Genomic DNA, 15,997 nt, shown 5'->3' on the forward strand with positions numbered 1-15,997 from the left:
CGAAGCAGGCTCCAGGCTCTGAGCTGTCAGCAGAGCCCGACGTGGGGTCCGAACCCACAAACTGTGAGATCATGACCTGAGCCAAAATCGGACGTTTAACCGACTGAGCCACTCAGGTGCCTCAAATAAACAAACATTTAAAAAATTAAAAAAGAAATTCTAAGATGCCCCTGCTATGGTCTGAATGTATCCCTTCCAATTCTTTTGTTGAAATCCTAATGCTCAAAATGATGGTATGAAGAGGTGGGGGCTTTGGAGGTACTTAGGTCATGGGTGGGGGGCCCTCATGAATGGGATTAGTGCTTTTAGAAAAGAGACCCCATAGAGCTCCCTAGTCTCTCCTGCCATATGAGGACACAGCAAGAAGTTAGCAGTCTGCAACCTGGAAGCGGGCCTTCACAAGGATCCAAACATGCTGACACCATGATATTGGACATCTCAGCCTCAAGAACTATGAGAAATAAATTTGTTGTTTATAAGCTACCCGGTGTATGGCATTTTGTTATGGCAGCCCGAATGGACTAAGCCCCCCAAGATTCCCAGCCTTTGGTATACATAACTTCTTCTAGTTTCTCCAATCAAACAGGAATCTAGGGACTGTCGTGAAGGGTTTTGCAGATGTAATTAATTTCTGAAATTAGCTGACCTTAAGACAGGGTGATTATCTAAATAAGCCTGACCTAATCACATGAGCCCTTTAAAAGCAGAGTTTTCTCTGGCTGGTTGCCAAAGTGAAAGTCAGAGAAATGTGCTCTGGCTAATCTGGAATAAAGCAAACATTTGTTTTGTGAATTGTCTATGGGGGCCGTGGGGCAAAAAACGGTAGGCAGCCTCTAGGAGCTGAGAGTTGTCCTTGGCTGACAGCTAGAAAGAAAATGAGGACTTCAGTCCTACAACTACAAGGAAATGAATTCTGCCAACAACCAGTGAGCCTAGAAGAGGACTTCAAGGTCCGGATGAACTACAGCCCTGGCCAATACCTTGATTCCAGCCTAATGAGACTCTGAGCAAAATATCAAGCCATGCTGTGCTCAAACATTTGACCTATAGAAACTGAGATAATTTGTGTTGTACTGAGCCACATTTGTGGTAATTTGTTATGCAGCAATTGAAAACTAACACACAAGATAGATGCTTATGGTACCCATGGAGAATTAAATAAGCAGCAATTGTCTATGAGTAGAGAGTTTCAGAGTTCTCTTGCCTCCACATTCTGCAGGCAATAAAAGGCATGGAAATATGCTGTTAAGCTGTCTGGGTATGAAGAATGTTCTATTATCTGAGTGGATGTCTAGCTATCCCAGTAGTAAACAGTCATGCCTATACTGCTCAAATAGAGTGTTGGGAAGTTTGCAGGACAGGCAATACTTCTGTTTTAACACCCAACTATCAGACAATCCCAAGATTCTAAGATTCCAGAGGGGCAATCAGCTAACAACTCCTCAGGCTTCATCAGACTAACCAGTTTACCACTGCAAGCTCAAAGTGGAAGGTATAAATAACACTCCTGTCTTCTGATGGGCTGTACCATCACCTAACATTCTATGTCACACATAAGCAATGCCACTGTACTTGTACTCTCAGTAACTGCATGTAGGACCTCCAGTACCTTTGTACTTTTTTTTTCCATAAGACAAGATTGGGGATCACCAACTTTTTCTTTTTTTTTTTTTTTTACATTTTTTCTTTTTTTAATTCTAAATATAATTTATTGTCAAGTTAGCTAGCATACAGTGTGTAGTGTGCTCTTTGTTTCGGGAGTAGATTCCCATGATTCATCACTTACATGCAACACCCAGTGCTCATCCCAACAAGTGCCGTCTTCAATGCCCATCACCCATTTTCCCCTTCCCTCCCTTCAACCCTCAGTTTGTTCTCTGTATTTAAGAGTCTCTTATGGTTTGCTTCTGTTTGAAACTGTTTTTTTCCCCTTCCCTTCCCCCATGTTCTTCTGTTAAGTTTCTCAAATTCCACATACGATGAAAACATATGCTATCTGTCTTTCTCTGACTTATTCCACTCTTCACTTTTGACCCCTTGGTCTAAAAGTCATAACACAGCACTATAAAAGCTGTCAGCTCACTTAGTCCCCACGGGAGTTCCTCCACCTGGAGGTGGGAATGGGTATGTGATGGTTAACTTTCTGTGTCAATTTCACTGGGCCATGGGATGCCCAGTGTCTGGTTAAACATTACTTCTGGGTGTGTCTGTAAGGGTATTTCCAGAAGGGATTAGCATATGACTTGGTGGACAGGGTAAAGCTGATGACCCTGCTTGGGTGGGCATCGTCAAATTAGCTGAAGGTCTGAATAGAACAAAAAGGTGGAGTGGGTTGCTCTCTGCCTGACTGTTGAGCTGGGACATCCATCTTCTCCTGCCCTGGGTGCTCCTGGTTCTTGCGTGTCAGACTTTGGAATCTACACCACTGGCTCTCTGGCTCTCAGGCCTGTGAACTACACCCCAGCCTTCATGGGCCTCCAACTTGCATATGTGGATCATGGGACTTCTCAGTTTCCACAACTGTCTGAGTGAATACCTTGTAATATATAAACAGTTCTCTTAATTTATATTTAAAATAAAAGTGTTAACAGGAATGAATACACATTGAAGTACATGGTGGTAAAGGTAACTTAATCTCAGATGGTTCAAAGAGAAAAATATATACATATCTTATAATATATATTTTAAGTTTTCTTACAAGTTTGAAATTATTTTAAAATAAAAAATTAGATGAGCACTGGGTGTCGTATGGAAACCAATTTGACAATAAATTTCATATTTAAAAAAAATAGAATAAAATAATAAAAATAAATAAAAAATTAGAAAAGAAAGGAAAAAGGCAAAGAAGAAAGGCATACTCCAAGTAGAATATTTTCATCTCCTTTTATTGAAGGAAATAAAACTTGTGCTACAGAGGCAGTGGTACCTCAGAGCATGACAAGGTAGCCAATGGGACTGACATGACAAGCCACAATGCTGGCCAGGGGTCCTATCATAGTGGGAGGACCAAAACCACAAAGATAGCAGGAGGTAGCAAACATCCCCAACACCCAGTGCAAGCATTTCCATTTGCAGAGAGCTTGGCCATGCATTGTAAAAACAGGGTCCCTTCACAGCCGGCAGAGTATCTTATCAGGTTGCCAAATCCATCCAAAACTAACATGTAGTTTCACATTTCGAGGTCCTTCCCTCTGACCCAAAGATTCAGGCCATCAGAAGATCTAAGTTAATCTTTCAGCTCTTTATTCCAGATGGAAAAAGAAGCTGAGTTCTCAAAACAACACATAGGTACAGAAGGGCCGGTTGCTGATACCTGACTTTGTTCTAAAAGCAGCTACATTTTTTCCCCTGACTTCTCACACTGTTCTCACCCAGCATGTGCCTTGGGAAACCTCTCAATGTTCTAAACAAGGACAGAATTGGGGCAGCAGCCTAGGGGATGTAGGGAATCAAAAGCTGCTACATAGCCAAGACCATTTCACAAGAAATAGCACGGGGAACACTACTGGGTGAAGATCCTCCCAAATAGCTGCTAGAAGCATACACAAAGAGAAAACATGGTAGCTCTCTCTCCCATAGCAGGATCAGCTGCGCCAAAGCCATGGTCCAGGAAGATGAGCCATTTCACATCCCTGGCAGATTATCAACCCTCATGGCATTCCTCCAGCACTTCCAATTTTCAAGTACAATAGGTGTTTGGGCAGTTCAGTCAAAGAAAAGCAAGCACTAAAGAAGTCTCAACTGATTACAAATTGATAATGTTACAAAGCCAAAAATTATAGAGTCAAGAACTGACTGGCAGGTGAGAGATGGAGGGGATGGGAAAAGGAGTCCACGGGTTTATTCAAAGAAGCCCTTGATGGTAAACCACCCTCACATCCATGAATTGGGAGGAAATTCCTTATTTAGAAATGGACATCATCTCATTAGTCAGTTGCGGTTCTCTTCAATGCTGGACACATAGTTCTCAAGGATCAAAGACATGAGAGCGCTAGACCAGGAAATGGGAGGAGCAAGGCAAGGAAGAGAGGGCATCGGGGGCTTGAATTTCTAAAATGAGCATTTATTTCACAGAAGTCTTGGCACAATGAGGCTGGGGCAAGCGTGGTTTTAGTGATTGTTCTTGGTTGCCTCCTTTGCTGCAGCAATCAGTGGAGTGAGGCTGGAAAGGGGCTTGGCAATCTTCAGGAACTGATGCTGGAAAGGAAAAAAAGAGCAAAAGACACATGACTATTTACCATTCTTCCTCAGTAACCATTATAAGATGTTAATAAGGCTATCCATGTTTGCACAAGGCTCTGTCTGGAAAGCTTCAGATCATCCCCAAGTTGAAGAACATCTTTAAAAGGTAACAAACCATTTTGGAAAACTGACAGTATCTACCTACCACTCAAACACACATCTCTGCTATATCCCAGCATTTCCACTCACAGGTATATTTCCAACAGAAAAGAGTTTGTGTATCCACCAAAAGACACACACAAGAATGTTCATAGTCACTTTACTTACAATAGTCATAACTGGCCATTTGCAACAACGTGGATGGAACTAGAGTATATTATAGCAAAATAAGTCAGACAAAGACAAATATCATATGATTTCACTCATATGTGGAATTTAGTAAACAAAACAGATGAACAGAGAGGAAGAGAAGCAAAAATAAGATAAAAACAGAAAGGGTACAACCATAAGAGACTCTTAAATACAGAGAACAAACTGAGGGTGGCTGGCGGAGTGTTGGGTGTGGGGATGGGCTAAATGGGTGATGGACATTAAGAAGGGCACTTGTTGGGGCACCTGGGTGGCTCAGTCGGTTAAGCGTCCGACTTCAGCTCAGGTCATGATCTCACGGTCCGTGAGTTCAAGCCCCGCGTCAGGCTCTGGGCTGATGGCTCAGAGCCTGGAGCCTGCTTCCAATTCTGTGTCTCCCTCTCTCTCTGCCCCTCCCCCGTTCATGCTCTGTCTCTCTCTGTCTAAAAAATAAATAAACGTTAAAAAAAAAAAAAAAAAAAGAAGGGCACTTGTTGGGAGGAGCAGTGGGTATTATATATAAGTGATGAATCACTAAATTCTATTCCTGAACTCATTATTACACTACATGTTAACTAATTTGAATTTAAGTAAAATATATACATATATATAATATATATTTTTTAAAAAGAGTATTTTAAATAAATATTTAAAAAATAGTCATAACTAAAAAGAACCCAAATGTCCAAGAGAATGAAAGAATGAATGTGATATTTATATAATACTATACAGAAAATTACACAGCAATTCAAAAGAATGAATAATTGGGGTACCTGGGTGGCTCAGTCCGTTGAGCGACTGACTTCAGCTCAGGTCATGATCTCACGGTTTGTGAGTTCAAGCCCCGTGTCCAGCTCTGTGCTGACAGCTCAGAGCCTGGAGCCTGCTTCAGATTCTGCATCTCCCTCTCTCTCTGCCCCTCCCCCACTCATGCTATGTCTCTCTCTGTCTCAGAAATAAACATTAAAAATATAATAAAATAAAGAAAGAAAAGAATGAATAATTGATATGCTGACAACAGGATGAATCCCATAGACACTATGATGAGTGAAAGAAGCCAGGCACAAGTTTTCATATTGTATGATTCCATTTTATATTAGGTAAGACTCAACTATGGTGATAATACACGCAAAATTCAACAGGAGCTCAGTAAGCAGATTTTTAAGCTAAGCCTATGTGTAGTTTTAACAGACTGAGGAACAGCCTCAGGGAATAGCTTGAGCAAAGGCCCAGGGATGAAAGAGGTTAGGGAAGTAGGAATAGAAGTTGAGTGTAGGTAAGTTGTAGGAGAGAGGCCTAGTAGTGCCTCACGTGCAAAAATGAAGCAAAAAAGACTTGGTTTAGTGATCCCTTGAATTTGGAGCTTCTCTGCTTAGGGACAGTTACCTGCAGCAGCTCTTTAGCTGAACCTCTCTTCTCCACATCCATCTCAAGACAGCGGTTCAGAAAGTCCCGGAAAAAAGCTGATAGCTTCTCTGGGTTCTGAAGCTCCGGGGTCCCATTGGTGGCAATGAGGTACAAGGCCTGGCAATACAAATGAAGAATCACCGTAGGCTCCAGCTGGGGTTCTCTCCTAGTCCCCACACTTGCCCTCTAGAAATATGGTCGGCTGCTTTATGCCTCTAGGACACAAAGAGACTGGAAAGAATATGACCTAAGGATCTTATTTAACATTTAAAGGCCATGTGATCATGTGCAAGTCAGTGAGTTTCCAAATTCCTCATCTGTAGAAACAGGGATGATAATAGTGCCTATCTATATCTATATCACATGTTTGTAAATATAAAACAAGATAGTATATTGGAAAGCACTTTATAAACTTATGAAGTGTGTTCCGGACCCATGGCTTTATTATTATTCTTGATTATAGAACTAAGGGGCTTATTATTCATTTAGCCTGAAGAATTAAACACCTGCCCATTTGCTGGAGGAAATTATTCCTGATGCCTTGGCACCCGAGTCATCTAAGAACTGATTTCTTCTAACAGAGAGGAATATAAAAAGGAAATGCCTGTAAAGCAACAATCTGTCTCCCTGTTGCCTCCCAGTTCCCCTAACATGGAGCATCTTATGGGATAAGTTAAAAAAACAAAACAAAACAAAACAAAACCAGTCCTTTTCAAGCACTGAGCACTTTAATTCACAAAGTATTTACACAAACACTACCTCATTTAATGCCCACAATAATAAGTCTGGATAATGGGCTAGGCAAGAATCATCCCCATTTCACAAATAAGGTCCAGAAACATAAAGGGATATGCCAAGTATCAACTTAATCATATGAGCTTCTGTTCTCTGATTCTAATCCCAGTCTTATTTCCATCACACCCTACTAGTCATCATTTTCAAGGCTACTGGAAGATGGGGGAAGATGAGTAGTATGTGGATTCAGAGACCAAAGCTGGGACCTTCAGGCTTTTTCAGTTTCAGGTACACTGAAGCACTTTCCAATAATCAGAGCTACCCAAGAGGTATCCAGTTAAGATTGGATGACCACCTACCAAAAATGCACAGAGAATTCCTGCACTGGAGGGGAGGTTGGGAAAAATAAGAAAATAGAAGCAATCAGAATAATTCTCCTATTTGCCCATGACCCAAATTACCAACATACATCTGTGTTCATATACTCTGCCTTCCCTCTCTTATTGCAATGGATAAATTATCCATACTCTAATCTAATACTCTTTACTTCAATACTTGATCCAACCCCTCTCATCAACTTAAGGACATCACTCCTACAGATGTCACTTCTCTCTTGGACATGACCACTTTCCTCCTTTGCACTAGATTATTGCTATCCCCACACAAACATGATGTAATAATATCTTAAAAAAAAAACAAACACAACTAAACTAAACCCTCCCTCAGCTCTACTTCTAGTTCCTGCTCCATTTCTCTTTTCTCTTAAGAGCAAAACTCCTTAAACAACAACAACAATTGCTTTCACATGCCATCTCAACTTCTCCCATTCTGGTGGATTTACTCTAATTAGGCTATCATTTCATTACCATCACTCCACTGACTGTCAAGCTCATCACTAACCTCCACATTGGCAAATATAATGTGTATTTCTCAACTTTATCTCATACAATCAGTGACATTTGACACAGCCAATGTCCTTCTCCAAAGAACACAGTTCTTCTCCAAACACTTTGTTCTCTTGGCCTCCGGAACACACTTCTCTCAGTTCTAGAAAGGCCATTCCTTGGTCTACTTTGCTAGTTCCTCCAAACTGTAAACATGAGAGTACCCCAGGGCTCAGTACTCAAACCTTACTCCCTAGGTGAGTGATCACATCAATCATCTCGTTCCAATGCTTAAGTAAACCAACTATATACTACTTCCTGATAAATTTGTATTTATAGCTCTGACCTCTCACCATTAAACTCCAGACTCCTAAGCCCAACTCTGTGCGACATCTCTACTTGGATGTCTAATAAACATTTCAAATTAACACATTAAAAACAAACTCTATTATCCAATTTTACTTGCTCTTCGACCTTCCCAGTAAATGGCAACTGAACTTTTTCAGCAATTAAGGCCCAAAATCTCATAGGCATTATTGATTCCTCTTTCTCTGATATCTAATTCACCTTGTCAGCTGTATGTTCAAGATATTTCCTGAGTCTAACCACTCTTCATGCCACCAACATAGTCCAAGCTACCACTCTTACCTGAATGATTATAACAGTATTTCAGAGTCTGCTTTCCATGAAAGCAGCCAAAATGGTTAATTCATAACATAAATTACATCATACTACTCCTCACCTCAAAATCCTTCAATGGCTTCCAATCTCTTACAGAATAAAAGCCAAGTTCTCAAGATGGTCACAAGGTCTGATTTGGTCCCCTCCTAGTTCTCTGACCTTGTCTACTATTCTCCTCTCCACTCATTCACTTAGGAACACTGCCCTCTTTGGTTTTTTCCTGGATACAAGTGTGTTCTCAAATCAAGTCGTTTATATACTTGATACCTGGGAAACTCTTGCATCAGATTAATTGCATGGCTTGCTCCTTTCTTCAGGTTTCTGCTCAAATAACTTATAAGGGAGGACTTCCTTCTCTACTCTAAATAAAATAGTACATTTCTCCCTCTTTCCCCATCACTCTCATAAGCCCTTTACTCAGCTTTATTTCACAGCACTTACCCTCTGTTACTATTTATTAATTTCTTCATTGCCATTAGAACAGTTTCTTTTACATGGCAGGAACTCAAATAATTGTTGAATAAATGAGTGACTGTGAATATCTCTTTTCTTTAAATCCAATAGTGCCTAGTTTTATCTAGAAAAGACAGATCCAGGTTGAAAACTGTAGGGAATAGCCTGAGTCTCATTTCCCGGGACTAAAGACAATAGCCCAAACATCTTGAAATGGGACTAGTAACACTCACTCTGAGAGGATTTTCATTGAGGTATGGGGGCTCCCCTTCAATCATTTCAATGGCCATGATGCCCAGGGACCAGATGTCAACCTTGGGCCCATAGGCTTTCCGTGTCACAACCTCTGGTGCCATCCAGTATGGGGTTCCCACCATGGTGCTCCGTTTGCTCTGCTCTGGGGTGATCTGGGCACAGAATCCAAAGTCAGCTAGAAAAAGAAAAGAAAGAATGGACATATATTTAGGGTACACCTTCCATAAGTATTGACTATGTGCCTATCCCTAGCTGTCAAGCTCTGCCTAGCTCCCAGCCATGGCAATCCCTTCTCTCTCCAGACCTGGAATCACATGACTGCCACCTTCACATCCAGCTCTTAGCCTGTCCTCTGTCCGACATTGAAAAGAAACAAGACGAACAAAAGAGACATCATCTCTGGCCTCTTACCCCTCCTCAAACTAGAAGAACTAGGCATTAGAGCCAAAGGTGCCCGTTTTGGCCTTGATTACTTGCCCCAATTTTGCTTTCTTCTTGAAATCCACACCCATGTCCCAGAATCTGGCAGTCTAGGTCCTTGTTTTATTTTCTGGGAATGAGTCCCAGACTTAAGCCCTAATCACCTACAAGTAGGAATGGCCCTGCTTTTATTAATTTCTCACCCTGTGCCCCTGGACAAAGACTGCTAACAATCTTCCCATAAGTTGCCCATCTGTAACACAGCTGTCTGTCTGGGCTACTGATCCTCACACTTTCGAACAAAATGTTCTGCTTATAGTTCATTCTTATTGTATTGCAATTATATGTTTATTTAAATTGAGGCCTTTGATAGAAAAGGCTATGTCTTCCCACTCATTTTTTTATTCCCAGAGGGCCTAGGTATAATAGATATTTGATAAAAGTGTGCTGAATGAATGAATCAAAGAAACTACACTAATTTCTCCACTACTAGACTGAGAGCTACTTGAAGACAAGCAAAAGTATCCTTGGTGCCATCACTGGACATAGCACACAGTTGGCATTCAGTAAATTTCTTTTGGCTAAACATATAAATGGACAGGGAAAAAAAGAAATGACATCCTGCATAGTGCTGAGTACTATAAAGAGCTTGCATATCCCAGGAAACACAGACATACCTCATTTTATTGCACTTCACTTTATTGCACATCACAGATTTTTACAAATTGAAGGTTTGTAGCAATTCTGTGATGAGCATTTACTCACTTCATGTCTCTGTGTTATATTTTGGTAATTCTCATAATATTTCTAACTTTTTCATTATAATTACATCTGTTATGGTGGTCTATGACCAGTGATCTTTGATGTTACCACTGTAATTGTGTTGGGGCAACACGAACTGCACCCATATAAGATGGTGAACTTATTTAAATCGATAAATGTCTATGTTCTGACTGCAGATGTGGTAGAAATAGCAAGACAACTAGAATTACAAGTACAGCCTGAAGATGTGACTGAATTAGTGCAATCTCATGATAAAACCTGAACAGGTGAGGAATGGCTTCTCACTGATGGGCAAAGAAAGTATTTCTTGAGATGGAATCTACTCCTGGTGAAGATGCCATGAAGATCGTTGAAATGACACAAAGGATTTAAAATATTACATAAATTTAGTTGATAAGGCAGTAGCAGGGTTTGAGAGGACTGACTCCCATTATGAAAGCTGATCTACTGTGGGTAAAATGCTATCAAACAGCATTGCATGCTACAGAGAAGTTGTTCATGAAGTGGAAGAGAATCAGTCAACGCAGCAAACTTCATTATTGTCTTATTTTAAGAAACTGCCACAGCCACCCCAGCCTTCACCAACCACCACCCTGATCAGTGCACAGCCATCAACATCGAAGCAAGACTCTTCACAAAAACAAAGATTACAACTCACTGAAAGTTCAGATAATGGTTAGCAATTTTTAGCAAGAAAGTATTTTTTAATTAAGATATGTACATCGTTTTTTTGGACATAATGCTATTACACACTTAATCGACTTCAGTGTAGTGTAAACATAACTTTTATATGCACTGGGAAACCAAAAAATTCATTTGACTTGCTTTACTGCAATATTCGTTTTACTGCAATGGTCTGGAACTGACCCTCAATATCTCCAACATGTGCCTGTAAGTGAAGACCCCTTGCTCAGTCTTGTAGCTACTATTATATGATTACCCTCCCCCAGGAGACAGGGTCCCATCAGGAAGAGAAGTATCTTCATTCCTACTCACTTAGCTTGACAGAACCATCCATTCCCAACAGGATATTGTCACTCTTGATGTCTCTGTGAATGACCTGGTTCGAATGCAGAAACTCCAAAGCCTGCAGGCACTATTGAAGTCGATGAGCAGAGGGAGAAAAAAAGGACTTATAATATGAAAACTTATAGAAAATCAACTAATCCAACCTCCTCATCTTATGACCAAGAAAGTGGGGGCCCAGTGAGTAAACAGAACTTGCTCCCAATCTGTGGTGGAGGCAGGTCTACAGCCTAATCTCCTGTCTCCTGGCTAAGCATTCTTCTAATTTGGTCCTGCTTTATGCCTTTCTTATAATATGCCTTACCATATCTTATTGTAATTATAGTACACCTTACAATAGTTTCCTTTTTTTAATGTTTATTTATTTTGAGAGAGAGAGAAAGAGAGAACACATACGTGTGAGTGGGGGAGGGGCAGAGAGAGAGGGAGAGACATGGGATCCGAAGTGGGCTCAGCAGAGAGCCTGACCCAGGGCTCAAACCCATGAACCATGAGATTATGACCTGAGCTGAAGTCAGACACTCAACTGACAGAGCCACCCAGGCGCCCCAATAGTTTTTAGGTACAAAAGTTCCTCCAATCCATTTTGGAGTTTTTTTGTTTTTTGTTTTTTTATCAAACATTAGATCCTTAACAAAGAAGCTGAGGCCCAAGAAAAACTACTGAGGAAGAATGGAAATGATTTTATAACGATAAAACCGGAGGAAAGTGACAAAGAGAGTCATATCTGAGACATATGAAAGTGATATTAGAAACAGTGAAGTTAGGGGGCGCCTGAGTGGCTCAGTTGGTTAAATGTCCAACTCTTGATTTCAGCTCAGGTCACGATCTTATGTTTCATGGGATCCAGCCCCGTGCCGGCTCTGTGCTAACAGCACGGAGCCTGCTTGGGATAGTCTCTCCCCCCCCCACTCTTCCCCTCCCTTGTTCACATTCTCTCTCTTTCTCAAAATAAATAAATAAACATTAAAAAAAAAAAAGAAACTTATTTTAAAGAACAAGCAACAGTTAAGTCAGAAAACTCTCTTATTGGCGAGGAGATAATCTGTACTGTTTTGGGTATGTTAAATTTTATATACGGATAAGCATTTGCAGACAAATATTCAGTAGACAACTGAACATATGAGTCTTAAGTTCTATACGGAGATATGGACTTGAGATAAATATTTGAGTCATTTGTGACCAGGTGATTTTTTTTTAAGTTATAGTTATGGCTGCAACTGGCAAATGTTATAGAAGACAAAAGCAAGAAAAGAATCTTGGAAAACATCTATAATTAGCAGGCAGAGTGAATAACACAGAGGCTAATGGAACAATGAAAATGCCTGGTGCTGCCACTTCCTGACTAATGATACTAACATTCTAAACAAATCACTTACTCTCTCCAGGCTACTGTTTTCCCATCTGTAAAATGTGGGGATAAGAAAAAATAACCTCAGGTTTGCTACTAAATCTACTAGTTTAAGTCCATAACAAAAAGCTAACATTTTAGAAGCTTCTACCAACTGAAAAATACTAAAGATGCAAACCAATTGGAAAATACTACTTCAATGTTTTCAAATTAATACTTCACTTTCTAAGAACATAGCAATGGCTAAATTAAGAACAAACAAATATTCAGAAGCAGCTTTTGCCTAAAAAAGTAAGAGTTGCTTTCCTTAGGAGGCTGGAGACCCTGATTTCTGGATGTCAAAAATTATGATAAAAAAATAACTTTGAGAAATTAGAACCCTCATACATTGTTTGTAGGAATATCAAAAAATACAGCCACTTTGGAAAACAGTTTGGCCATTTCTTAAGCAAGTACACCGAGTTGCTATATGACCAGAAGTTCCACTCCTAGGCTTATACCCAAGAGAAATGAAAACAGATATCCAACCAAAAATTTGTACAAGTACATATGTTATTATTCATAATAGCCAAAAAGTGGAAATGACCCAAATGTCCATTGATTGATGAATGATAAATAAATGGAATCTTATTTGTTAATAAAAAGAATGAAGGACTAATGTACATTATAACATGGATGAACTTTCAAAATATTATACTAGGGAAAAGAAGCCGTTTCCATTTATATTAAATGTCCAGAACAAGTAAATCTATAGAGACAGAAAATAGATTAGTGGTTGCATAGCGTTGGGGGGAGGGGTCAAGAAATGGGGTGGGTGGGGCAGTGCCTACTAATGAATGGGTAAGGAGTTTTATTGGGGGGGAGGCGTGATGAAAATATTTTAAAATTGATTATGGTGATGGTTGTGTAACTCAATATGCTAAATACCATTAAATTATATACTTTTTAATGGATGAATTATATGGTATGTGAATTATATCTCAATAAAACTATTTTTTAAAAGAGGGATGATCTCTTAGAACTTAAAGATAATAGTAATGTCACCTATTTGTGCAACATTAAAAAAAATTTTTAAGTGCTTTTTGATCCATATGGCGCCCCTAACGTATATACAGGGTGAATTCCCATTTTAAAGATATATAAATTGAAGCAAATTGATTTCCCTAAGCATACATATGCATGTATCCTCAATCAGTGCAAGTTAGCTCCTGGGGTGAGTGAAAAATATTTTAGATATTACAGTGGTTTGTGGCTTCCCAAAGGGCCACAATACATAAACAGATATGCAGTATATCTATGGTATTAATATTTCATGGGGGGGAATGGGATTAGGAAAAAATGTCTTAAAAGGCTCCCTCAGGGAGAGATAATAATAATTTTAAAAAGTTGAGAAACACTGTATTAACAGTGGAGCAAAGAAAAGAAGCCATAGCTCCTAAGAATCCCAGGTCTATGTTAATTCCATTAACCTACATGTGTGTGTTCCAGATCCCAGGATGCAGGGTGATCATATTTTCTAGGATGAAATTGATTTCACGTGACTTCACTTTTCCTAATATTGATTAAATATACAACTACATTTTTCCATCTGAATGCCTCCAGATCTTACATCATCAAACCCCAATCATAATATTGAACTTAATCCCATAATACTCTGAATCTCATCTTCTAATCACCTAATCTACTTTTCCCTAATTCTGAAACTTTTCTATTATTGGGCTACTGTAAAGTTCCAGTCTCTTATCAGCAAAACATCCAATATCCTCAACTTCTCCTCAACTTCATCTTCTTCCTCTAATAAAAATTTGGCTATCCACAAGAGTCAGACGATAAAAAGAAATTAAGGGCATCCAAATTGGCAAGGAAGAAGTCAAATGTTTACTCTTTGCAGATGACATGCTACTCTATATAGAAAACACTAAACACCCCCACCCCACCAAAATTGCTAGAACTGATATACAAATTCAATAGTCACAGGATACAAAATCCACATCCAGAAATCTGTTGCATTTCTATATACAAATAATGAAGAAACAAAAAGAGAAATCAAGGAATCAATCCCATTTACAACTGTACCAAAACCAATAAGATACCAAGGAATAAACCTAACCAAAGAAGTGAAAGACCTGTACTCTGAAAACTCTAAAACACTGATGAAAGAAATTCAAGATGAAGCAAAGAAATGGAAAGACATTCCATGCTCATGAACTGGAATCACAAATATTGTTGAAATGTCTATACTACCCAAAGCAATCTACACATTTAATGCAATCTGTATCAAAATACCAAAAACATTTTTCGCAGAGCTATAACAAAAAATCTGAAAATTTGCATGGAACCACAAAAGACCCCAAATAACCAAAGCAATCTTAAAAAAGAAAACAAAGCTGGAGGCATCACAATTCCAGACTTCAAGTTATATTACAAACCTGTAGTAATCAAAACAGGATGGTACTGGCACAAAAACAGACACATAGGTCATAGAACAGAATAGAAAATCTAGAAATGAACCCAAAACTATATAGTCAATTAATGTTCAACAAAACTGAAAGTATATCCAACAGGAAAAAGAGAAGTCTCTTCAAAAAATGGTGTTGAGAAAACTGGACAGAAACATCCAAAAGAATTAAACTGGACCACTTTCTTATACCACAGATAAAAATAAAATCAAAATTGATTAAAGACCTAAATGTGAGACATGAAACCATAAAAATCCTAGAGGAGAACACAGGTAGTAACCTCTTTGACATCTGGCCATTGCAACTTCTTTTTAGATATGTCTCCTGAGGCAAGGGAAACAAAAGCAAAAATAAACTATTGGGACTTCATCAAGATAAAAACTTCTGCACAGCAAAGGAAACAATCAACAAAACTAAAAGGCAACCTATGGAATTGGAGAAGATATTTGCAAATGACATATCTAATAAAGGGGTAATATCCAAAATATATAAAAGACTTGTAAAACTCAACATCCAAAAAACAAATAATCCAATTAAAACAAAGGCAAAAGACATGAATAGATATTTTTCCAAAGAAGACATACAGATGGCCGATAGACACATGAAAAGATGTTCAATATCACTTATCATCAGGGAAATACAAGTCAAAACAATGAGATATCATTTCACACCTATCTGCAGAATGGCTAAAATCAGCAACACAAGAAACAACAGGTGTTGGTGAGGATGTGGAGAAAGGGGAACCCTCTTGCACAGTTGGAGGGAATGTAAACCGGTGCAGCGACTCTGGAAAACAGTATGGAGGTTCCTCAAAAAGTTAAAAATAGAACTACCCTGCGATCTAGCAATTGTACTACTAGGTATTTACCCCCCAAAAATATAAAAATACTAATTCAGAAGGATACACACACCCTGATGTTTATAGCAGCATTATCTACAATAGCCAAATTATGGAAACAGTCCAAGTATTCATCAACTGATGAATGTAAAGAGAAGTTGTGGTGTGTATATAT

At 39.1% G+C, this 15,997-nt stretch overlaps 1 protein-coding gene across 3 annotated transcripts in view; it reads right to left on the reverse strand.

The window, feature by feature from the left end:
- Positions 1-4,042: 4,042 nt before the first annotated feature.
- Positions 4,043-15,997, reverse strand: part of PAK1 (p21 (RAC1) activated kinase 1) — a 154,200-nt gene continuing 142,245 nt past the window's right edge. For all 3 annotated transcript variants that reach the window (XM_049652738.1, XM_049652747.1, XM_049652733.1), the window contains exons 12-15: positions 11,145-11,244; positions 8,924-9,120; positions 5,917-6,054; positions 4,043-4,197 (exon numbers count right to left, since the gene is read on the reverse strand). In XM_049652738.1, coding sequence (XP_049508695.1) covers positions 4,111-4,197; positions 5,917-6,054; positions 8,924-9,120; positions 11,145-11,244 — 522 coding nt within the window. In that variant the 3' untranslated portion in view covers positions 4,043-4,110. The remainder of the gene's footprint in view (positions 4,198-5,916; positions 6,055-8,923; positions 9,121-11,144; positions 11,245-15,997) is intronic.

The sequence above is a fragment of the Panthera uncia genome, chromosome D1 (assembly GCF_023721935.1).
Source record: "Panthera uncia isolate 11264 chromosome D1, Puncia_PCG_1.0, whole genome shotgun sequence".
NCBI lineage: Eukaryota > Metazoa > Chordata > Mammalia > Carnivora > Felidae > Panthera > Panthera uncia.